General features: G+C 46.7%; 1 protein-coding gene across 1 annotated transcript; it reads right to left on the minus strand.

Annotated features, from left to right (window-relative positions):
• Positions 1 to 1,069: 1,069 nt before the first annotated feature.
• On the minus strand, positions 1,070 to 17,704 carry LOC135310486 (calpastatin-like). Its single transcript, XM_064438219.1, has 13 exons — positions 17,580 to 17,704; positions 16,976 to 17,077; positions 16,013 to 16,102; positions 14,979 to 15,077; positions 13,738 to 13,815; positions 12,762 to 12,809; positions 10,956 to 11,060; positions 10,557 to 10,658; positions 9,765 to 9,866; positions 6,681 to 6,782; positions 4,452 to 4,528; positions 3,479 to 3,545; positions 1,070 to 2,398 (listed from the first exon to the last, which is right to left on the minus strand). Exons 1-12 carry the CDS (start codon positions 17,691 to 17,693, stop codon positions 3,488 to 3,490), a joined length of 1,077 nt encoding a protein of 358 aa, XP_064294289.1. The 5' UTR covers positions 17,694 to 17,704; the 3' UTR covers positions 1,070 to 2,398; positions 3,479 to 3,487.
• Positions 17,705 to 24,787: the final 7,083 nt, after the last annotated feature.

The following is a 24,787-nucleotide window of genomic DNA, read 5'->3' on the forward strand; positions in this document are numbered from 1 at the left end:
TTATGGTTATGACATCAAAGAGAGATGACCAAAACTTTTTTTTCCCCTTTCAGATTTGCCCTACAGTAGGTTATGATCAAAATGAACTACAAGGTGGTGGGTTTTGCAGACGCCAACAGTCGCCTTCAAATGCAGTAAGCATCTAGTTTTCTACCCATCAGTATCTAGGAGTTTGACACGTTACCTGTGCCCTCTCACATTACCATTCCACGCCGTGGCCTTGATACGTGCACCTTCCAAAAGCATTCTTTGCCACTTAGGCGTGGGTCTAGGGAGAGTGTAAGATTCTTCAGTGTCATTGGAAATCTGTTTTCCCCAAGGTTGGACAGAAATTCTACCCCTGTGCCAAGGGCTGGCTGAAAAACAGCAGTACTTAAAGAGCTGCCATTACCTATATGAAAACGTCCACAAGAAAACCGGCTGGAGAGGTCGTGGTATCGCCTACGCACACCTGTGCAGAGCTTGCAAACACCCAGCAGCTTTTTGGGTTCTTACGCACCCATTTCTGTTTCACTATCAGTGTACTCCCGTCTTCCTCCTCTTCTTAGGCGTCTCGCTTTCCCCCTTGCTGAAAACCAGCACTGGGCTAAAGGACAGAATCCTGCGGTGAGGGCAACGACGGACGCTGGGACGCTGCGAAAAGGTTTTCCCCTGGTTCCGTCTGTCACCTCAGAACGACTCTTACCCACTGGCGTACCGCAGGGTTCATCAAAAATTCTAACTGGAATTTTTCATCACAGTAATCACTACGTTTCTGAAAACTCTTGTCCTTATGCCTTAATCTTTCAGCAGCTTCCCTACACAACGGGGGTCCACGAGTTAAACTCAGTCCTAGTTAACTGCGACAGCTTTGATACCAAAGGAAAAGGGGAAAAAACTGTGGCTGGCTCTTGATCAGACTGCGAGGGCCTTCACGCAGCACCACTGACAGGTATTTTGCGGGTCTTTTAAACACATTGAGTTTTAATAGGCCAACATTGGGGGGTTTTAAATCATTTCTAGGGTTTCTTTTGTCTTGCAAGACCCATTCTGATAGCAGCAGTAGATACAAAAAGTTACAACAACACAGTGCGGTCTTGGAAACTTTATTAGTGTGACACAGGTTCTCAGAGACTGCAAGGTACAGTTAAAAGTCTACATATCCCCAACTTAAGTCTCCGGGCCGTCTCCGTCTGCAACACTACATGCTAGAGGCTCATTTTGGTATCAGAACAACTGTTGGTATGACCTTCCTCTGCAAGCTAAGGGTGAAGCGGTACATGTGTAAGGATGTGCAAAAGGGGTTCTGCGGGTTATGAAGACAGAGGAAAACACGGAGGCACTTGGCACACCTCACTCGCGACAGCCCTGCCTGCAGCAGACTTACGAGAGGTGCCTGCTCATGCCTGGTCTCTCGCAGAGCAGGTGAATGTGACGCTGTTCCTTGCAGCTTTAACTTCCACCCTGTTTCTGCATTCCCTTCTGGAGTGCGAGGAACAGGAGCAAGGACCAGAAACGGTGCGGGATAAAATTTTAAGAGGTCTGCCTGTTGACCTGAACTTCTCTTTGACCTCTGCCTAGGCTCATGTGCCGTCTTTCTTTCCTCTTTCGTGATGGTAATGGTGTCATTGGTACACCAGGATTTGTATTTGTTCAGTCCAGGAGACTGCAGAAATTACGAGACAGCAGTACAGATACGATTGGAAATAGTAAGAAAGAAACAAAAACAAAACAGAAAAACACAAAAACCCTAAGACCCTTATCTGGTGTGGTTTTGTTGTTGTAACTACAGTTAAGGCAGCATCCAAAATACCTGATTTATTACTAGATACGCTCGATGAAGCAGTTAATCCCCAGTTTCTCATTCTTTAGCTACCCCCAGCTTACCTACGCTTTCCTACCAGGAACCAGCTTGAGGAAAGACCGTACAGCCAGGCAGAGGCGGGCTGAGGACAGCTGAAGCTCATTATATTCCAGAATACGTAGTGCACTCACTGCAACGCTAAAAAGGCTAGCACTTACAAGTTATTCTGAGATTTACAGGCACTATGTGGAGACTCTGTGCAAAAGTCTGCAGATTCTTTTTTTTTTTCTTGGCATTGCTTCTCAGTTATGAAATATATTTCTTGCAAATAGAAAGCGTTCTTTCTCTCTGAAACCGAAGAGGATGACAAAGCAGTCAAAGAAGATGAGTATAACAGAAAGAATGGTGGTGTGGTTTGATGAACGGCTAGAGAAAAAAAGGAATAAAAACCACCTTAGTCTACTACCGGGAAAAAAGAAAATATTACAAAGTCCAGCAAGTATGGCTGTACAAAAACCACCCAGAATAACCACGTGCTTTTTGCATCAGCTTTTGTTCTTCAGGAAGAATTATCCACCAAGGCAGAGAAGACATTTTACGTGAGGCACCAAGACCCTGGAGGGAGGAAAAAGGAAGAAAATGTGAGTGCTTATCCTCTTTCTCTGGGAAAAGGAAGCCACAAAATAAAGCTGGGCGGAATTACTGGGAATGTAAGCCACTAGCGACAGAAACAGATCCAGGAAGGCTTAATACCGCAGGAGACCAGGTATTGTTTGAAGGTGATGCTGCAGCAAGGGTAGAGCTCCGCTGCCGATAGGCCGTAACAATGCATCTCTGCCTTGCCCATTTGAAGTTCGCTGCCAAATCCTCTCCGGGGCTTTCGCTCGTGTAATCACTCACACTGCCAGGACTGCCTCTGCAGTCAGAGGAGAGGCTCCTCTGCAGGTTCTCCAGAAAGCCACAACTGGGACCCTCCTGGCTGGCAGGCGGGTGGACGGAGCCCGGCGCTGGGTGTGCCCTTGCCTCTCTCCTCCACACCCCGGGACACCCTCCAGCCTGAAGCACTGTATCAAGCATCAAAGCGTGGTTACGCGAATACTTCCACGAACTAATGGTGATGGTGGAAGACTCCGGTCACTCACTCCTGTGTTAAGGGTGCGATCAAGCTCCGTACAAAGAAGCCCGGGGGGGCAGTGGAACACGGGCACAGAGCGAGGCTGTGTTCGTGCCAGGGAAGGCGAGAGCGGGGCACTGAACCCTGCTCTGCCTGCCAGCCTGGCTGCGGGGCTTTTTTGTCTGTTCTGCATGTTGTCCCAGAGTTAGCCTGGTGCAGGAATAATGACGTAGCTCACTGCCCTAGAGGCAAAAACAACCGGTTGATGCGTGCTTGGTCTTCATTGCTCTTTAAAAAAGGTCTTACTAGGGAAGCAGCACGTCATGCCTTGCAATGCTTTGGTACAGGAACCTAAAGGGATTTAGCTACGTGAAGGAATTCTGCACAAACTGTGCAGGCAAAAGGCGTGAAGAAAACCTTTCCTGCCTAGGAACACTGTACTTCAAAGTCATTCCAAGTGTTGTGTCTGCCAGCCTCTCTGATCCTGTCTTGGTTCAGCTGAAGTCCGCAAAAGTCAGCTTAGTAACACTAGCACGAGTTGCCTTTGTGGTAGTTCAGAAACAGGGAAGAAGAAATCTCACCCAATCGTCTTAACGTTTAGCTCGTTTTCTGCTTCTCAGATTTGCCGCTGGAGGACCGTCCATTAGCCTAAAGAGCAAGAGAAGCATGAGATAGTAAGACACTGTGAGCTAAGCCAAAACCTGAAATCAAGCAGTGACAGACACTCATCAGAACCACAGTTCAGACGTAAATACGATCTGCGCTTAGAGAAAGTTTAACAACACTACCTGTATCTTCTGTTGAGTACAGGCGTTTTCCATTTTCCACCATCACTCACTTTGTTTCGGATACAGAGGGCTGTGACCTCTCCATAGCCCGTTTCTCAACATCCTTTACCCACGCCCGCAATCCAGCCCCAACTCAGAACATTAAAAAAGACATCCTTCCGAAGACGAGTTAAAGACACCCCCCAGTTCTACACGGAAAATTGAAAGGCTGTCGTTACACAGAAGGCACGCGCAGCCATTTCATAATAAAGCTTTTTCCCACCAGATTCGTTCTGCATACTTATTTATGACTATATGTAGGTTTTCATGCATTTTTTAAAAATACATTATGATAATAACTTGAGAAAAGGACATGTGGTCGAAGGAGTGTATTCTGATCGCTTTTAGAATGCTCTTATTTAAGACTGGCAAGAAAAGAGAGAGGTGATGGGGATCCCGAGGCAGCTATAGGCATGTGAAGTGTCGCTCCTGGATCAGCAAATACGGGAATGAGGAGCCTGCGGAGCATGCACGGAGCCCCTGCAGAGATCGCTCTCTCTGAAAGAAACACATTTTGTCGCCCATTTACTGAAAATGTCCCTTGAAAAAGACGGGTGCTTTTCTCCTACGTACACGCTTACAAAAATGGGCAAGTTCAACCCTTTGATGCAAAATGCTGCCCAAAACAACATCCATGTAACATGACTCCAAATTCCAGTTGCCCATCTTTCACAGTTACGGTGTAGGGTAGCCGTGGCTGCCTGTATTATAATATGCATGTTTCTACCTTTTTAGGACCCTTGACATATGCTTCATCCTTTGTGTTCGTTTTCCTGGTCGTTTCTTTTCCACTTTTGTTGTACACTGCAAGGACAAAAAATAATTACAGTTGCAAAGAGAATGGAGGATTTACGGCTCCTACTTTGACATCTGCCGTAACACATTATTTTACACGTGGCTCGTAAGGTGGGAGAGCGCTCAGTGCAGGACGCGTGCATCCCATTGCTGCCCTTAGTCCGCAGCAGGCTGGAGCCTGGAGCCTCGTCTGAAGATGGGGAGACCGGGGCACCAGGAAGCGCACACGGAGAGAAACGCTGGGATAGGCAATAACGCTGCAGCAGACGATTTAGCTGCAAAGCCCGTAACCAAATAAAACAGCACTTAAAACACCACCGGTTTGCCCTAAGCCAGCCGAGGATTCGGTGTCAAGGCAAGCCCTTGGGGAAGCACTGCAGTGGCCAGAAGAGCTGTTTGGAAACGCAGCTGTTTCCTTCCAGGAACTGCATCTGCTTGGAACTTTTCAGGGTTCAGTTTCAAAGCTGATGCTTCTCTGCCCCCCGGCGGAGGAAGAAACGCACCGCAACGTAAAAGCACAGAGACTCATAGTCAACGTTCTAAGTACGGACAAGCTTAAAATTCACTCTTGGTAACGGGGTGCCTGGTAGGATAAGCTTAAGGAAGCTAATGCAGAGTTTCACTTGGGAACTGCTTATTCCTCCACAGCTGCGTCTGTCCCAGGCATTTGATTTTTGCCTGCCAATATCCTGGTTTGGTCAAAGTTCAAAGATCTTGTAAATTCCTGTCTTGTTTTCTAATTTCTCCTTGCAAGAAACAGGCAGGGACGGGCTGGCAGGAGCCAGTAGGAGACGAGAGACAACAGCAGCTGCTTTAACAGCCAAGTACAAAAAACATGCGCCGTTCAAAAAACCAACGCGTGCACCGTTCCCTCTGCCTGTAGGTGAGGGACCAGGGCACAGGGCAGAACACAGCACATGCAGGGTAAGGGAGCAAATGGCTAACGAGAGGGGGCTGCTGGCTCTTAGCCAGTTCGAGCGCTTGTAGAAGACAGGAGTCATCCACGATTTTCGCGCTGAGATCCCACCAGCGGCCCCAGAGCGCCCTCGGAACCCTGGCATACTAGGAACATGCCAAATACAAGCAGGTTTTTATGCCTATTGCTGAAGAACATTTTTCTATTTCTTAACACAGACATTTTAAGGAACGCTTCTTTCTGAAATTTTGTCATCCAGCACAAGCCTTTTCCATGCCTTTGTAAAGAACAACACATGAAGAAAGCTGGGCTCCTACAGCTCCAGTGAAGCACAGCAGTTGCTGAGATCTCGCACGTGAAGCACTCGCTCCCTTGCTATGGCAAGGGACAACGCTACCCGGGCTGTATGAACCTGTTCCTAAGGCCGCCAACAACCCCCACACTAGAGCCTCGGCTGAGAGTAGAAAACTCCTAGATTCCACCCTAAATTTATTCATGGGCAGCTTGTGGCGGTTCTTCCCCCCAGTAACGTCCTCTACCTTAAGTATTTCAGTTTATTGTTTACTACTACTGCTACTACTGTTACGCAGAAAAGCATCGGATTTCCTTACGAGCAGTAGGGTCTTTATGCACTCGCATGAAGCAAGACTGAATGAGGACGGAACAAGCAGAAACAGGCAACTTAAAAAATGGGACTGACTAAATGAACACACCTGATGATGAACTGGGTATTTGTGGGGTTATAGAGGTCAAAGTTTGACAAAAAGAAGGCCAAAAATTTCATTTTAGAAACAGGGGCCAGAGAAGGCACCTGAAAAAATAACCGGAACAATGACGATAAAAGGCACCCAAATCAAACTGCTGCAAATTTCCTGTAATACTTCAATGCTCACCGCCAAGCGGCTGAAAGATATTTCCTAGCTCAACATGTTTCTCAAAAGCTACAAGTAACCCAGCTGATTGAACAGTGCATGCTTAGAAGCAAAAAGCATTTCAGTGAACGGGCTGCTGCGCCTGCGTGTGGGACAACATTGGAGCGTGTTGGTTTTTTCTTTTAACCTTACTCCTACATCTGAAACCCACATGCCATGTACTCCTAGGAGTACGTAAGAAACACTGCAGCATACCATTTTAAACAAATCTCTAAGAAATAAGGTAAGTCTCTCAGGTCTGATTTTTGTTGGTTTTGTTTGTCAGCCCCCGCCCCTCCCCAGACTGCACAAGTTTCAGAATGTCTTTTGTTACCTTTACTTCATCCACAACCGGTTTGTTCTCATCAGGGCCAGGCTCCCTCTGTCCCAGGGAATCAGACAGGAGATCCAAGGCTTCATCCATCTCTTTTCCTCCCTAACAAAGTATAAACACAGTCGTGAACGCAAATCAGCGGTAAAAATAATTTCATTCATCAAGCGAATATAAGTACCGACGAATGAACTGTCAACTTCAGTGGACAATGAATAACCACCTCTCCCTTTGTGATGGCAGCGTAGTGCAACACCTGGGGAAACAACTACAGGATATCTGGACCTAGAGAAAACAGAACTCCAAGAGGGGTTACGGAATTTAATTTAGTGCCTTTTTTTGGTTACACAGAAGCCTAACTGATCTATGGCGAACAGTTCCACGAAAAGACTGGGTTTCGGTAGCTGCCGTTCGTTTTGCCAACAGCACCGTCGCTGCAGATTAGCCGCTGAGGGAGCGTCAGTCTGAACTGAAACTTATTAACGTTTTAGCCTCACAGTACGTACGGTCTTTTGCCCGTTCACACCGGTTCCCTTCACACCCGGTGCGGAGGAAAGCCCTACTACGCCCCGGCGGCAGGAGCGTTACAGCCCCGTTCAAAGCAGGCTGGGAACACCAGAGGCGGCCGCCACCGCACGCGCCACGCGGAGACAGGCGGGGGTGTCCAGCGCCACCACGGAACCACGGGGGGGGGCCTCGTGGTGTTGGACGGAGGTCACGGCACTGCCTGTCCCGCCAGTGACCCTGAACCCCGCCTTTCACAGGCTTAACAGGTGGCTTTGCCAGCGCGGTAGCGACGGCGCCGTTACTGCTTTAAATGTTGTCATCCCCTGACCAGGAAAAGAGCTGTGCGGCTCGGCTAAAGGCCAAGCCTAAAAACGAAGGCATCTGTACACAGGCAACTACCCGCGCCGACCCGCGGAAAGGAAACGCACGCGTCCTCTGATGTCCTCAGTAACTCTGGAGGAACCGGCACGGGACTGGGCACGTCCCTCTCAGAGCACGGGTGAGGGGGTTTCACAGGCAGGCTGAAAGACGACAGTGAGTGGAACTCACACCAAACAGGCAGGCCAGTCTTCGCAGTCCGCTGAACACAAAGTGTCCAGAAATTCACGCTTTTTTTCTCCCCCCAGAGGGAACACTTTCTTTCCCCCCAGTAGCCACTATCAGCAACAAATTCCTTAACTTTGCAGCAGTCTAGACTGGCAAAACTGCCCAGATCGTGCTCTCATTCCTCCTCATTAGCCAGTTCTTTGTTTGGGGTAGAACAGAACAGAATAGAATAGCTCAGCTGCGAAGGACCGGCAACCGTCATCTAGCCCGACGGCCCGACCCCTTCAGGGCTGACCAGAAGTTAGCGCACGCTGTTCAGGGCATTGCCCACGGGCTCTTTAGCACTGGCAGGCCTGGGGCATTGACCACCTCCCCGGGAAGCCTGTTCCAGGGTTTGGCCACCCTCTCGGTACAGAAATGTAGGTCCTAGATAAGGATCTACAGAAAAGGGCTTACTGAGGTAGAAGCTAGAGGAGCTGCTGAGTGCACTGAAGAAACCTTAGCAGCAGCGATAACGTCTGAGGAATCTGCCAGGTTCTCACCCTCCTTGGTTTTCTGAAACAAGACACAGCATCATTACTGACACAGAGGAGCTGTGGACATCTCAGACTTAGGCTGGAGAAATAAGAGAAAAATTTAGAGATGGCTGCATCCAGCTCGGGGCTCCTCGGCACGGGACAGACACGGGGCTGTTGGAGCGGGGCCAGAGGGGGCACAGAAATGCTCCGGGGGCTGGAGCCCCTCTGCTGCGAGGCCAGGCTGGGAGAGCTGGGGTTGTGCAGCTGGGGGAGAGGAGGCTGCGGGAGACGTTATTGCCGCCTTTCAGTGCTTAAGGGGGCTGATACGAAAGATGGGGGCAATCTCTTTAGCAAGGCCTGTTGTGACAGCTCAAGGGGTGATGGTTTTAAACTAAAGGAGGGTAGATTTAGACTGGATATAAGACAGAAATTTTCTACCCTGAGGGTGGTGAAACCCTGGCCCAGGTTGCCCAGAGAGGCTGTGGATGCCCCATCCCTAGAGGCATTCCAGGCCAGGCTGGATGGGGCTCTGAGCAACCTGATCGAGTTGCAGATGTCCCTGCTCACTGCAGGGGGTCGGACTAGATGGCCTCTAAAGGTCCCTCCCAACCCAAACCATTCTATGACTCTCTTTGGAAAGCCTTCATTTCTCTGCCTGTTTCCTCCTGTGTATATCAGAAGTAGCTCTACTTATTTCAGTGAAGATCAGCAGAGTTAGGTGAACAGACAAGCACGGACCAATAACAGAATAAGCGTTACACCTCTGAGTCTTAATTCTTGACTTTTTTTGAAATCCACTCAGCAGCTGCCTGGGCTGCCTGCAATGGAAGGCTGAACAGAGAAATAGGTAGCCGACTGCAAAAAGGACCAGCCCCCCGTACAAGTTATGTTGGAAGACGACAACTAAGAAAAGGTAGTAAAGCCAACTTTGGGAGCTTCCATGTGATAGAGTTCCAGCCCACCAGGAGAGCTGCCCTCTACTTTTGCCTCCAGTCAATACCCTCTGGCCCACGGTCTGGGGTAGCAAACGGAGGCATTCAGACTGTGACGGTGAGCAGCATTCCCTTAGAGAGAATACACATATTTCAGCGACTTACTTAAGGCTGCCTGTTGAAAGAGCAAGATCGTTGAAAAAACCCAAGTTTTATGTATCGTTCCTCATTTAAACAACTCCTTACAAAGTTGGTTCCTTTTGAAAAGGGACCACACTGCGTGCTACCTCTGATGGGCACATCAGCTCTGCTTTGGTTCAGCAGTAAGACGTTAAGCAAACGCAGTTTGTGGCAGCTCAGGGAACTACCGTACTGTCACAGGCAAAATGATTAAGACAAGGCACTCGCCGCGCTGAAATCCTACTAGTACTTCCTAAGCAGAACACAACTGGTTTCACAAGCAGATTCTGTTGTTAAAACAAAAGAAATGACTATTTCTAAATTGTTTCTAGCCTGAGGGAATACAGGAACGCTGAAGACGATTCCATCAGAGTCTACTCTTTGAGGTTTGATTGTTTCCCTACCTGAACTTTGTCCACAGCAGGTTTCTTGTCACCTGGATCAGGTTCCCTCTTTCCTAGGCTACCGGACAAGACTTCCAGTACTTCATCTGCCACGTGACCAACCTGTAAGGGTATCGATACAGTAAAAACCAATCCTTAGTTTGGAGCTCAGCTGCAGCTGAAGAAACCTGTTCATATGTTACCACTGCCAGCCCCACATTACTTCAGGTAAAAATTGATACGTGACCTAAAAAAGGGTAATGCTTCTCTCCCTAATTGTCTTCACATACTTGGGATCTGCTGAGTTCAAGGCACCAGGAAACTCTGACGGGCGTTGCTCTGTGAAGAGGCTTCTGCTTTCCAAAGACTTAGTCGCAGCTAACATATTCCACATGGGGCTGGTTTGTTTGCTTTGTTTTTTAACAGAAGCAGAGACATTCTGAGAATGGGTACAAGAATGCCAGCCATTACTGCCACCTCCCAAAACACTCAGCGGGACAACTACCGTTTTTTTGCAGACTTCTGTCTTTTCCTGCAGTACCTATTAAGTTCACAAAGAGCATCCCCTCTAGAGCATTAAGAGCTAAAGCAGGCCACCAGAACTGTCAGCCTGACTTCCTCTATTAAGAAGGGCACTGCCCTTCCCTGTTCAGTTTGTGCTTGACTTGGTTATTTTGGAAAGCACTCGGCCCTTGCGGCTTACCTCTACGCAGGAAGAATACGCAATATGGGAATAACCCCCGTGACAGTACGCTGCACCACTGTACAAAGGCAGCACTGCGTTTTGCTTTAGTTCCAGCCAAGACTACTCACTGAAGACACAGCTGATGGAGCTGAAGACTGCACAGTGCAAGCTGTGGCACGAGGGACTACTACAGCCTCAGCAGTTTTTGCAGACACAGGATCTGAAGGTTTCTGAAACAGAGCAATTACGGTGCGTTTTACTGGGTATGCTCAGAAGCCCAAAATCTACCTGTTAAGTGGCTTTTGGGGTTTTTTTAATACAGTACAAAACAAGAAAGAAAGATCTACCTTGAAAGGTAGAAGCCCCTCAGTTAAGGACTAAGTGCCAATACTGCACGTTCCACTGAAAGCAACGGGGTGGGGGGGAACAGAAACAGAAGAAAATACATTTCTTGAAAGAAGAGTAGCATTATGTCATGTTAGCAAAACTAGCAGTATCAGCATCTTCAATGAACTAGAAAGGCATACTTGGGATGTGCTGCTGGGCGTCGATGGTGTGTATTGTACTGCAGGCTGTGCAGGGCAGGCAAAGTCTTTTGAAAATTCATCAACAAGATCATAATCACTCAAAGGCTGCAAAAAAGATACATGTGGTACAGGTGAGTCACTGCCTGTTTTCAATCTATTTTTTCAAGAACCATATTTCAGCTAGCCAGAAGCAGGAAAACTTTTGTAGCCTACTCCGAAATAACCTTTCCCATTTACGTGCAACAAACCAGCATGAATTTTGCAGTGCATAAAGTTAAGAAAACCACTGTTCAGATGAGTCAGTTGCTTTGTTCCCAAAGGTCAATATAATGTTGAGAATGTTACGTTCCATGCTGTTTCCAGGGCTACTTGGAATGGAAAACGCAACCTCTTACCTAGAAAAACAATGCTAATTATTACTAGATAGTATTTACTATAACAGCATCATCGTGTTATCATACTTCAAGTATAAATTACATTTAGGTAGTAGAAAGCAGCACCATTGGATTATGATTCTCCCGTTTGAATTTTGTTTTCTTTTTTTCCAGCAGAAGCAGCATTCCCTCAGAGGCAGTATCAGCACGAAGTTCTCGTAGCCTGTGCACCGGCTGCTGACCCTCTGTGTTTTAGACTGTGCATGTTTTAGGGAGAAGTGAATAAAGTGCCCTTTTAGCTCCCTACTCTATGATCCATTACAGTCTGTTGATACTGTGTGACCTAGTACTATGTGATCTATAGGCTGCCGCGATCTATCACTAATGTACCTGGCATCCTTCAAACTACTGCTTACACCTAAATGTTTAAATCTTTGCTAGCAGTGACTGCCATTCACCTGCTACGCGGAGCTTAATTGGTTAGGGCTCATTTGGTCAAATTCATAAAAATAAGAAAAGTGACATCTCTCAGGGGAGGTCTCCTATTTTCCCTCCCGCTTCCCTCCCTTTCTTGACCCGTGCCCCGAAGTCTTTATAACAGGTCTCATCACAGAAGGCTGTACTTTTCGTAAAGACCGAATTCCTCCACTAAATCAAAAAGCATTCAGGCAATAACTTTTTCACAGAAGTAATGCCAGGTACTTAAAAGTAATGCCTGGGCTTAAGGGTATGCATAACGGAGCCCTCTTTGAAATCATGAAGGAGGACGAACTTTGTGTTCACCAGGAATCAAGGGGCAACTGTAAGTGACTGAAGGTTTTTCGGGTATTGACGTAACTTTTTTGTTTTGCTGGTTTTGGTTTCACAGATCTAAATTACTGATGACACCACAGGAATACTGGCGAACCCACCCTGCTCAAAACCGCCTTCCTCAAGTTATAGATAGTGCTGACAAAAATACGGCAACGTATCGCTTCGATACCCCTGTGATGCACTTACAGAACCAGCATTCAATTGTATTTGTGCCTCTGACTGACAGGGGTGGAAGAGCAGAGGAATACTCGTTCTTCTGCTAACCACTTCATCCTTTTGGCAGAAGACCCCACGATTCTGAGCTCATCTTCTCTTCGGCTTTGTACTGGACTTCAGTCAAACCAGGAGTCAACTTTGACTTTAGTCAAACTGTGAGTCAACCTCTCTCCTATCTTTGTAATCTCTAAATGTTTTTCTTACCGTGAGCCCTTCATTCACGGCCAGTGAATTTCAGTAAAGCCAGCGTTCACTTGACACTTCAGATCAGCAGGTTTTGTGCAAGGAAGTGAACCCTCAAGCGGACCAAGATACTTACATAATGGCGCAGGGAGAAGTGATGAGAGACAGGGAGAAAACAGGGTACCTATCCACACCCCTACGATACCGTCAGCTTTCTAACCTTAGGTATTTCTTCAGGCTCTGGCAGCATTGGCATTCCATCTGTATCCTAAAGGTAAAGTAAGCATTATTAACATCTTGCCATTGTTATAAGAGGTGCCATACTCCATAATCACCAGCGAAATGATACAAAATAAATAATACACGCAAGATGAAATCAGGGACACAGTAACAGGAATTCCCCCAAACAGGGAATTCTTACATGGCGAGGTAAGTGGATAAAAAAGGCAAACGTGATGTCTACCCAATACAAATGGGCCAAGAGACCAAAAAGTGTTCCTCCCTAGCGGCACCATGCAGCAGGAATTAATTCCATAGTTAAACAGCAGGAATTCATCCAGTAGTAGAACAAGCTCTGAGCGCAACCCCCAAACTTTTACACTTGAACGAACGCGGGGTTAAATCCAGGGCCTGTAAGTCAGGCAGCCCTGCGATCTCTAAAACGAGCGATAAAACTCCTCCTTTCAAATCAGAACGTTAACATCAGGCTCCAGCAAGGCCAGTTTATAGAGCAACCTTGTTAGCATCAGTTATACTAACAACCACCGCAAAGACTGTCAATTCTGAACTTTATCCTCCGTCACTTGAAGTGACGAGCTGAAAAAACGGGTGCGATTTTCACACCACTTACAACAGCGTTTCAAGGTTACATTACAACGTCATACCCAAGAGCACTTCTGTAAAGGGATGGATTTTACAACACCGAGGTTCAGGATCAGAAGCAAGTAACACCACCCTTGGAGAAGAAAAGTGTGACTTTGGAAGATCCGATCTTTGCTCAGAGTGCCTAGAAAACCCAGTCATGCCCACAAAAGGAGGGCCGGAAACCTGAGATACAGAAATCACCAACCGGAGAAAGCCATTGGTTAAATAACCACTTCTGCTTGTTTTCCAGACATCCTTCCCCTCTCTGTGACAAAAGAAAGTGTCAGATGCAGTGCCCTATTTACAAAGCAATGGAGGTACCAAAAACTTACCAACTCCAGTAACAGCCTGTATTCTGGAGGTACCGTGTCATCACGTTCTCCAGCCTTTTCTCCTTCTTCAGCTCTTGCCTTAAAAACACAGAAAAAATGGAAGAAACAAAACAAACAAAAAAATCACTTAGGGAAATTAAAATAGAAACTCAAAGGACACTCAAAGAGTCTTCAGCCTACTGTTTGACAAAGTACTAGCATCAGATAAAATTACTTCATATATAAAGGTATTAAAATTCCTCAATTCATTGCTATCAAATTGCTGTGGTAAAATCACCGTGGCTTAAGAATCAATGCCATATGTGAATATGGCCTTTTTATCTTAAATTCTAAAAAAATTCGGGCACTATCCAGAGCCATAACTTTCAGAATTTTTGGGGTGTAGCAAATCCACAGGTTTCCTTGGATTTCATCACTGCGACTATACAAGCCATCACTCTGTATCTTTTCCCACCATCCTACAGAAACACAGCTTTTAATCCTCTGGACCTCCTTCACAAAGCAGTGCATTCACTAAGTTATCTGAAGGCCCAGGCTGACTGCATCTGCAGTACAACACATGCTTTTTTGTCAAAACTCAGCTCCAACATCTTCTCTCGGCAACAAATGATTTCTGCCACTTCCCTGTCCTTTGTTTGCTCTGAGCTGTAAGGGAAGGTGGGGAAAATAACTGATATTAGGAGGGTTATAGGCAGAGTTTGCAAAAGCAAACTAAAAAGCCCAAGTTAACATGCAAACACAGGGCCGCTGCTAAGATCTAACTGCGGAAGGAAAACCGAAGTCGTCGAAGACACAGCGAAAGGCAAGACCCAAATCAGGAAAATAACAGGGTCTGATAGAAAAAGGACTACGTGCACTAAAGCCCCCAAAAGTTAACTGAAGAAATGGAATGGCAAATACATGCAAAGCAAAAGCTTGCTATAAACTGTACCCAGTGCCTGGGGGAAAAACAGAGCAACTATAGCTAACACAGGGACAGGTGTACGTATGTGTGCTTGTACAGCCAAATGAAATGCTTACCATTTGGCAGACCACTTTGCTATATTCTATTCCACCTGTATCCACTCAGCATTTCTTCATTTCTTAATTTTCTTCATCACGTAAGACTCAGACATTCCTTAGGCCTTTCGTACAGAAGCTGCTTTGTTATTATTTTACACATTTGTACAGAATCTAACAAAGAGGACCCGGGATATCATGGAGGAGTCTGAAAGCTGCTGTAAAAAGGAGTAAGCTAGTACCTCTGACACCTCTACAACAGGGCTAAGATATTCTTCAAGTTCAGGTTCAGGTCCACCAAGAGTATCAAGGAAAGCTTGCACCGCACCATCTCCTACCTCCTGTATTTAAGAAAACATGTAAATCATTTCATTATTTCTTTAGGTTGGTGGAGGTTTTACCTTACGTGTCTTTTATGCTGTGTATGTGAAGGAAACAGCTGGCACCAGAGCGGTCGCTTCTGGTCGGCTTTACCCGATTTCCTTAACATCACGTTGCAGGATACGGCAAATTACGTGATACAATTAGCACGGTCTAACCAAGGCCCATCTCCTCGTAAGGAGGGGGGGAAGAAAAAGGCAAGGAAAAAAGCACAATTGCCATATGCTCTGAAATGGCAAACCCAGAAAGCGTAAGGTCACACTCGCTCTCCACAGAAGGAGAAAGAAAGGCTTGTAAAGCATGAGAAAATGACATCACAGCCAAGCTTTAAACACACCTCACACAGCTTAGCAAACACCTGCGTTTTTCTACTCCATTGCCTCTACTCAGAATCACTACAGTTACTCTGCAGGAGAATCCAGAAGGAAAAATCATCTGACCCATTAAGGCTGGATCTTTGAGGGACAGTAAGAGTCTGAGCAACGGCAATTCTTGTAATTCCTACACTTCCTGTGATAAAGACGATTTACAAATGAAGATGCGGACGATGAGCATCTTTACAGAATCAGGCACACGTAAAATATGACACGTGCTTTAAAGTTTAATTACAAGTTAGCTAGTCAAAGAATGACTAAGTATACTTCTTTTCATTTTGTTTTCTTCTCCTTAGGAGGAATGGAGGTCTTGACTGAACTCGCTGCTTGTGCTCGCACGATTTCTCCTTCCTTTGGTTTCATTTACGTAAGGGCAAAACGAGATACGGAATTACAGGCAAATTTGTAAAAATAAAAGGAAGGGGAAAATCATCAAGATCGTTTTAAAGCAAAATATTAAGATAATGATGGCATTACTTCATTGTAATAAAGGTATGCAAAGGCAAGAAAAATACCAATACCTCTGGCAGGCTCCTTTCTTCAGCAGGAGCAGCACTGCAGCTAAAGACAGAATACAGGGCCTCTGCAAGCTCAGCATCTGTCATGGGATTCTGAGCAAGAAAATGCAACCTAGGTTATGATCAGTAAAGTGCAACTACCAACGCTGTCAAGCACGGTTTAAAGTCCGACTGTGCCCCATGCCAACTCACACAGTGACCTCATAAGCACATGCTGCTGTCACAGAAGAATCAAAGGTATTTCTCCTCGCTGTTGATTCATTTTCTAGGGAACCTTTTATTTTTATGTTAAATTTCTAAATTTCTAAACAGTAAGATTAGGCTGCCTTAGAGAACTCTTTTGCCAAGTACAGAAACTCAAGTAATCTGTGCTAAAGACATCACAAGAGACTCCTGCATGCCCAGCTACTATTTCTTCTGTTTGTTATTATTACGCCAGACATCGCATTGAGCATTTATTTGACTGACTTTGGCTTCAGTCAGTCTCCTGAAAATTCCTACTTCTTTATTAAACACATCTGTGCCAAATCCTATTTAGTTTTATACACATCTGTGTCACCTGGCACCCCACAGCCCTCTCCCACATCCTGGGAGTTTTGGAAGACAAGCAACATCTATATTTCCTAGGAATCCAACGATAATTGGGTTACTTTCACCTTCCAATATATAAAAAAACAAGTCTCGATCGCTGGCTTTTCTGAATCCAGTGGAGACCCTGCCCGGCAGTCAGCTCAAAACACAACTAACTTTGTTTGTCGACACCTTACTGTCTTCTGCTGCAGCACACACGGGATGGTATCATTTCTGTATTACTGACAAGAAGACTAAAATGCAACCGTGCAAATTCTGTTTTACCTCCTAACAGATCAAAGTGACAAATACTGGCTCAGTGTAGTAGTGAGAAACTACAGACACATTTTAGAGACCAATCTTCTAAAAAAAAAAAATTAAAAAAATGTAAAATACCATAACATCCAGATAACTGTAAGCAGGATCAGTAAGCAAATCATCTTCAGGTCCACCTAAGGTGTCTATGAGGCTATCTAGTGCCAGGTCGTCCATATCAGGCTAGAAAATAAGCAGACCATTACAGAAGTTATCATGCTGTACAAAGAAAAAAAAGTCTGAATCATTTGGTGAATCTGTAGAAAACTCCTGAAAACCAAAGCAAAAGCTTTCTTTCCGTAGGTCCTGCACTTGCCAAATTTTTCAGAGAGAACTGTCCTTAAACTTGTTCGTCAATGTCAGTAGCAAGATCGTTTCCCTTTATCTATCAGCTGATACCCATGCATACATGGGCAAACATAACTGAAGATGAAGATTAGTGAATTTCATGTTAGTTGTGGCAAAAGTGATTCTAAATAAGTCCTGTTTGACACAACACAAATGACACACCACTAGTTTAGTACCTGCTCTTTCAGATAGTCCTTCACCACCACACGTAACTACTACTTAGCAAGACTTCAGCAGTTACCACTTAGTTTTTTCTGAAACTGAAGCGTTTCAGAGAGAGAAATACTCTCTGGAGACATTTTTACAAGGGAACCATTTGCTGGGACTGTTTACCAACCTCAGTGCTTGACTGATCAGCTGCAGTAACCACACTTGTACCAGATGCACCTGCACCTGCATCCCCTGCGCCTGCATCCCCTGCACCCGCTGCGCCTGCGCCCGCTGTGGACATCTTCTCAGGCTTAGCCTGGAGGAATAAGAGAACAATCAAGAGATGGCTTTATTATACACCCAATGTTAGAGATTCTGGAGACAAGTGAAACAGAGGTGTTCTGCTCTGGCATGCTGTGCTGGTTTTTGCTGGGGCAGAGTTAATTTCCTTCACCATATCTAGTGTGGAGCTGCATTGTGCATTTGTGTTGGGAACAGCACTGATAACCCAGGGATGTTTCTGTCCCTGCTGAGCAGGGCTTGCACAGAGCCAAGGCCTTTTCGTCTCCTCACCCCAGCCACCAGTGAGAGGCTGGGGGTCACAAGAGTTTGGGAGAGGACATGGCCGGGACAGTGACCCCTGCTGACCCCAGGGATGTCCCACACCATATGGTGTCATGCTCAGCGTATAGAGATGGGGGAAGGAGGAGGAAAGGGGGATGTTGGGAGTGATGGTGTTTGTCTTCCCAAGTCACCAATAGGCGTGATGGAGCCCTGCTCTCCTGGAGATGTCTGAACACCCGCCTGCCCGTGGAAAGGAGTCAGTGAACTCCCTGTTTTGCTTCGCCTGTGTGTGCTTCCCAATTAAACTGTGTGGTTTAGCTGGCAACTCAGCCTCACACAGCTGCTTGCTCACTCCCCCACCGGCGGGACGGGGGAGAGAATCAGAAGGGTAACGCTTGTGGGTTGATATAAGACCAGTTTAATGCTTAAAATAAAACACTAACAATGACAACAATAATGCAGTGAGAAGGAGAATAATGAGAGAGGTGAAACCCGGGCCGGGGAGGCGGAATGAACAACCAAATCAGGCAGCTCGTGACGCAGCCGCTCACCCCCTCCCAACCCACCGCCGCCAGTCCCCGAGCCACAAGCACCCCCCCGCGCCCAACTGCCCCCGTTTTGTACTGGTCATGGTGTCACAGGGTACGGAATTAACATCTCTTTGGCCAGTCGGGGTCAGCAGTCTGGGCTCCCAGCCTCCAGCCCACCTGGCAGAGCACGGGAAGCTGGAACGGTGCCCGACTACTACAGGCGCTACTTCGGGACGCTGAGCCGCTACTTAACAGCAACTACAGCATCCGTGCGCCACCGGCACTTTACCAGCTACAGTGGAGAGAATTCACTCCATCCCAGCCAAAACCAGCACAACTGTCCTTATCTCAACCCACGAGCTTTCTCACTTTTATGCAATCAGCAACTAAGCACCACGCAGCTGCTCGCTTACTGCCCCCATCCCACAGAAAATCAGAAGGACCAAAGTAAGAAAACTCGCAGGTTTAAATAAAGCAGTAATAACAATAACAAGAATAATAGTAGTATAATGAAAAAGAAAATAATGAGAGAGAGAGAGAGAGAGATGAACCCTTGGGAAGAGGAAAAGCAAAGATCCAAACCACAAACGATACAGCCGCTCACCACTTGCTGACCGATGCTGCTGGTCCCCAAGCCACGACTGCTGCCTGCCCTCCCCCGGCCACCTCTCCCCAGTTAACATACTGGGCATAAGATGGAATATCCCTTTGGCCAGTTTGAATCCGCTCTCTTAGCTGTGCCCCCTCCTCTCCCAGCTTCTTGCACCTGGCAGAGCATGGGAAGCTAAAAAGTCCTTGGCTAGTATAAACACTACCAACAACAACTGGGTAGTGCGTTATCAACATTATTTTCAGACAGAGGCACACTCTGTTTCCAGCGTGATTTTGCTGCGACAAAGAAAGGATGCAATTTTAAGTACTCTGCCTCTTTCTTTTGCTTTGCCAGTAACAGAAGTCTGCAGTGCAGAAGGACTATGAGGCCCCTTCCAAGTCTCTCTGGAAAGCTTTAATGCACATGCAATAGTTCCCCATACACCATTAACACCAGCAGCAAATGCTGCTCAAATAGGTAGGGTGAACACTGCCTCAGGGAGTTAGGTGCAGGAGCAACACCAACACAACATGCAGACTTCTGCATGACTGACATTCCCATTTACTGCCAAAAAAAGTGGGATGTAGTAGAGCTGCAGGAGTCCTTCATGTTACTCCCGCCTCATCACCCAGACTCAAGCAGACCAGAAGACCAAAAGATCTGCATCCTGACTCTACTGCCCACTTGCTCCAGCTCTTTCTCCACTTGCCCCTCCAAAATGACCCCTCCCCAACTTTTCCCCCAACCTTTCTCTTCCTAGTGTTTTTCAGAGTCTTGCGGTCAGGGTCTACAGGCTGCCCTACTGCCAACGGATCACCCGCTGACCTGCTGCATTTGGAGCCAACACTGCTACTACCAACGTGCCTAGAAGTCCACAGGTGAAGGGGTTCCATGACGGAAATGCTCATCTAAACAAAGTGTTTGCTTGACCGGCCAGACCGACCCTTCTGTTCACCTTCAGCGGCGAAGGTGCAAGGGAAGAGACCGACAAAGAACCAGGTACACCCACGTAGCTGCAAGTCGCTCGCAAAAAGCTTGCATGAGTGACAGAGGAGCCCCAAACACGGAACACACGGGAACAGGCCTACAGTTCCGACCACCTTGGTGTCGCTTGCTTGGCTGACAGCCAGAGTGCGTTGGACAATGCAAACAGACGTACGAAGAGGACAACAAAAGGTAGATGCACATCGGGATCACCAACCGCCAGCACAAACTACCAAGACCACGGGGCCGGGCAGCTCTATCTGCAGCTAATGCTTATCCGTTAATGCTGTCATGGGTTAGCTGGAAGTGGTACATTCAGGCTATTTCTAAGGGGTCGGCTTATACAGCGAATATCAGACAGGTTCATACTCCTGAGCACACATGCTGTGTAACTAGTATAGAGTGCTTTGATCTTGCAGCTTACAACATCCTGGCACACACCTCCCCTCCAGCCATCTAAGAGCACTCACGTGTGCGCGCACACTCCTCATACGAAGGATCGAAAAGGGAGGGGAAGAAGATACTAAACAAAATGTAAGGAACAGTTTGATTTATACCCGCAAATTTTCTGCAGCCGTGCCACAAAATTGATTCCCGTGATTCACCTCAAGTCAAAGTACAGTAAGCAGTGAACTGCTGCTAGTAGAAACCCGTAAGAACAAACACTGAAAAATTAAAGAACAGCTATTATCTGGTAAGAAGAAAGACAAAATGAAAATGCCAGCCCCCTCCCCATATTTTTTGTGCTATTTTCACTTGCTCTTGCTACTTCAGCTGTGCTACCATTAAGAGAAAAAGAGCCAATGTGGCTACTGGCAGGTCACACAGAGATGCCAAAGAGAAGGCTGCTGCCCACTGCATGAGCCTCAGAAGCCTGGGCCGCCGAATGGCCAGGGGAGCACACAGAGCAGCCAGGGGAGCGTGATCTGATCTGCCAGGAACAGCACTGGGTGAGCAGGGGACGCAGCGCAGCGGGAGATGCAGACCCTGCGGCCGGGGCACCCTCCCCGTTGGGGCTGGCACCCCGACGCTTCCCCTGGAGCTGCCGGGGGACACCAGTATCGTGCCTCGTTCCACTTTGTCCACCTGCAGCAGAGAAGTTTTGAACCCCACCTGGGAAACAGGGGGCCACAGGCAGAAGCCTTCCTCAGCCCCTCTACCCTATTAATACACTGAGCGTCTTTAAAGTTACTACGAGACAAATAACAGTTTTTTTCCCCAGTGGCCTATTAAAAGTCAGCGAACAACCAAAAGAGAAATCTGTTAGGCGGTGATTTAAATGTTTTCATTGCTTTTAGTAGTTTGATTTCAGCTGCCAAATGTTAACGACCATTTAGATACACGCAGTTTCTGTTTTCTAGCCGGCCGCATAGAGAAATTTGCTGAATTTGTTTACCATTTGGTATGCAAGTATTCACACACACACTGAACCACAGGTGCTTGGTTGGGAAACCCTGAACATCTATAAAAACCTAGATGCCCGGGCATAAGCTTGGCGGAGCTGCAGACCACAGGAAAGAACTCAACACCGTGCACAGGTAAGTCACACCAGGTAAAATATTGAAAGGGACGACAAAAATTTCCCAAACTCCAAAGTGGGGTGAAAATTAGAAACCACTTAGCCTCTCAGATTCCCCTCTTTGGATTTTCTCTTGACACCCAACCTGACTAAAACACAGTACGTGGCAGGTGCAGCCACACTTTATAGGCTCCCACTTGTACAGCCTCATTACATGACGACCGTATGGTTAACTCAAATCAAAATACATTTGTGTACCTGTACGCTAAATGAGACCATGTTGAAAAGGTAGTCCTAAATTTTCAGTTTTTACGCTAAGAAGGTTGGACGTTTTCACGCAACGTCTAAAGCAAAGAGTCAGTCAGACACGAGATGTCCTTCGGCAGCAAGGCTGCAAAGAAACGTAACAGAAGTGCAGCATGAGGTTCAAGAAACAGAGTTGGACTTTCCCTGCTGTGGGACTGCTGCCTGCTGAGGACTGTAAGTAACCTGCTGTTAGAGCACAAATTCAGGTTTTCCTTACGTGCTTTTCAGAAGAAAAGGAAACAGACCTTTTTTGCAGGACAATAAAATATCTTTACCTGCATTTCCGTCAACACCTGCCACGAACTGTACGGAACATAAGTTCAAATTCTCAGCCTGCCAAAACAGATATTAGCAACCGCGTGTCTTCCGTTTCAATGTTGTAAACACTGTTTTACTGATCACTTCACGTATCTCTTGTGTAGGGTGTGCATTAGTCATTTTCCCTGTGTATCTTTTAAAATGTGCATAATTGCTCATCCTATAAATTTATCTATGACAATGCGAAGAATATTTGGACTCCTAGGGGCAGTGCTTTGATTCAAGACTTAGACGCACATGAAGATGCTACGGCCACATGAAAACACATGATCGTGAACAAACGTGCTCACGCACACAGACACACCTATTTGGAGACGCTTTTAGCAACCACAAAGTCCAAATCCAATTCAAAAAATACTGTTACCAGGCGAGACAAACCAACAATTTTAGTTCGAGGCTATACATTCAAAGGCAACTATTCAGTCATCCCTTAAACAGAGCCAGCCGAGAGCGGTCACAGCCTGAAGCCAGAGCATCAGTGTACAGCGTACGCTGAACTCCTATGGAGAAGAAGATGCTCCACCTCCCCTTCCACTGCCTGCTGCCACCTGCACTGTGCCGAATCCGAGAGGCCGCATTTTAAACGGACTCGGGAAACTGAAAAATAGCCTGGAAAGGAAAAATCACATTTTTTACTAGTTCCCTAGTTCCAGTGCAGTTGCACAAAGCCGTGCAAAAGGAAGAGAGCTGACCGGGGTGTGTTTTTGCCGGTGGCAGTGGCAGCACCCTGATTCCTCCGTTCCTCCAGCAAAAGCCACAGGGTGCCAGCTCCACCCGGCTCCTCCAACCCCTCCACCTAAGCGATGAGGCTTCGCCTGCACAACAACAATTCCACATTCCTTCCTCTGCTGCAGTAACTCACAGCTTTCTCGGAAGAGGGGCATAATACTGAGGGTAATTTGAGACAAAGGATTCACACACAGAACTGAAAGCTACAGAGGGGTCCAGGGCACGTGTAAGGGTAGTTGCACACTAGAGCGGCTCTAAGAAAGACAAATGAAACGTGATTGTAGCAGGCAGTTTGGAAAGAGTTGTTAATCTCTAAGAAATTGAGAAATGAAAGGACTCAGCAACCCTAATTCTTTTTGATGAACTCTGCTGTCAAAATGCAGGTGACTTGCTTAATCCAGCAGGAGGGAGGCATTAAGAATGCAACAGACATTAAAAGAAACCATTAACTGTCTTCCACATGCAAATGCAGGACACTGTTTTGATGCCGTGAAAAGCCGAAATCAGGACTCAATAGGCTGAACGACTATTAAGCAGGTATTCTGTTCTGCAGTGCTGGACCCACAGGGGATCACTCCTCCTAAGGTGCATCTAACCCGGCACAGGGTTAGACGCATAACTTATACAAGCTTTACATGTACATTCGCTAGTTCCCCCTCCCCAGGAAAAGATATACAGATTCATTCGTTTTCTGATAACTCATTATCATAGGCAGATGTCCTTTGCCCATGCCTGTTGGTGTCTCCGGGTGGTTGTCAGGGGTCTCTGGATGAAGGATACACCCTTCCTCACTGTGTCTGCTAGTTAACTTTTGCTTTCATGCAGTCTCGGTTCTGAGATCATGTACATACTGTCCTTGAGGAATAGTCTGTTCTGGTTTGGTGTTTGCTCTGCAGTTCCTTATCTTTATGGTTCTGTACCTCTGCTTTTCTAAGGTCAAATGTTGTCATCGTAAATTTGTTTAGGAGCTTCTTGTCTTGAAGCCTTCCTGACTCCCCCAAAGCAACCAGTTTTAGTCACAACAGTTCTAACTCTATCAGTTTCAAAGGAATTTGTGTTTACCAGTCTCACAGTGCTGAAGCACAGCATGCCTCTGCTACTCGATCTTTGTCTTACCTTGCAAACCCCAGTTTTAAAGATCTGACTAGAAATCTACCACATTCTTCTACAGTTCTTTCAAATTTCAAGCCGGGAAAGACCATAACTATTCTCAGATCGCTGGCTGGCTTAAGCCATATGGAGAACAGCATCAGTGATGAACACGATACAAAGGAGTTTGCTCGCAAACATAGGAGGAAGATGAAACTGGAAACTTGCAGATTCCTTCATTTACGAGTAACAACGAGCACACACAAATGGAAATGGTTTAATTGTCGTCCAGCTCACTGCTCCCAGCCTGAGTCTTACATGTGCACGTGGAGGAAAAGGGTTTTAAAAGGGTGAGGGGAACGTAGTGGCTAACTTCAAGATGCAGCTAGGCTCTCCTCAGAGGTCCATGCTAAAATGACACGAGGCGGCAGATCCAAGTCGCCGCAACGGAACTTGCCGCCTGATCAAAGGAAAAAGATCACCATAATGAAGGTGACCAAACATCAGAACGGGCTACCCAGAGGTGCTGTGCAATCTGCACTTGCAGGTATTCAAAGCTTGTCTGGCAAGGCCTTGAACAGTCTGATTTATCTGCAGAGCTGGCTCTGCCTGGGCTGGAGGGCAGGACCAGACGATTTCCAGGGGCCTCTTCCCACCTCACTGCTGTAAGCCTTCCTTTGTTCCTATCTACAAAAGGTGCAGGCAGTCCTAAGTTTTACCACTGCACAAGGCCCTGCTGGTCTACTTTGATATTCAGAAGTGTT

The sequence above is a fragment of the Phalacrocorax carbo genome, chromosome Z (genome assembly GCF_963921805.1).
Source record: "Phalacrocorax carbo chromosome Z, bPhaCar2.1, whole genome shotgun sequence".
NCBI lineage: Eukaryota > Metazoa > Chordata > Aves > Suliformes > Phalacrocoracidae > Phalacrocorax > Phalacrocorax carbo.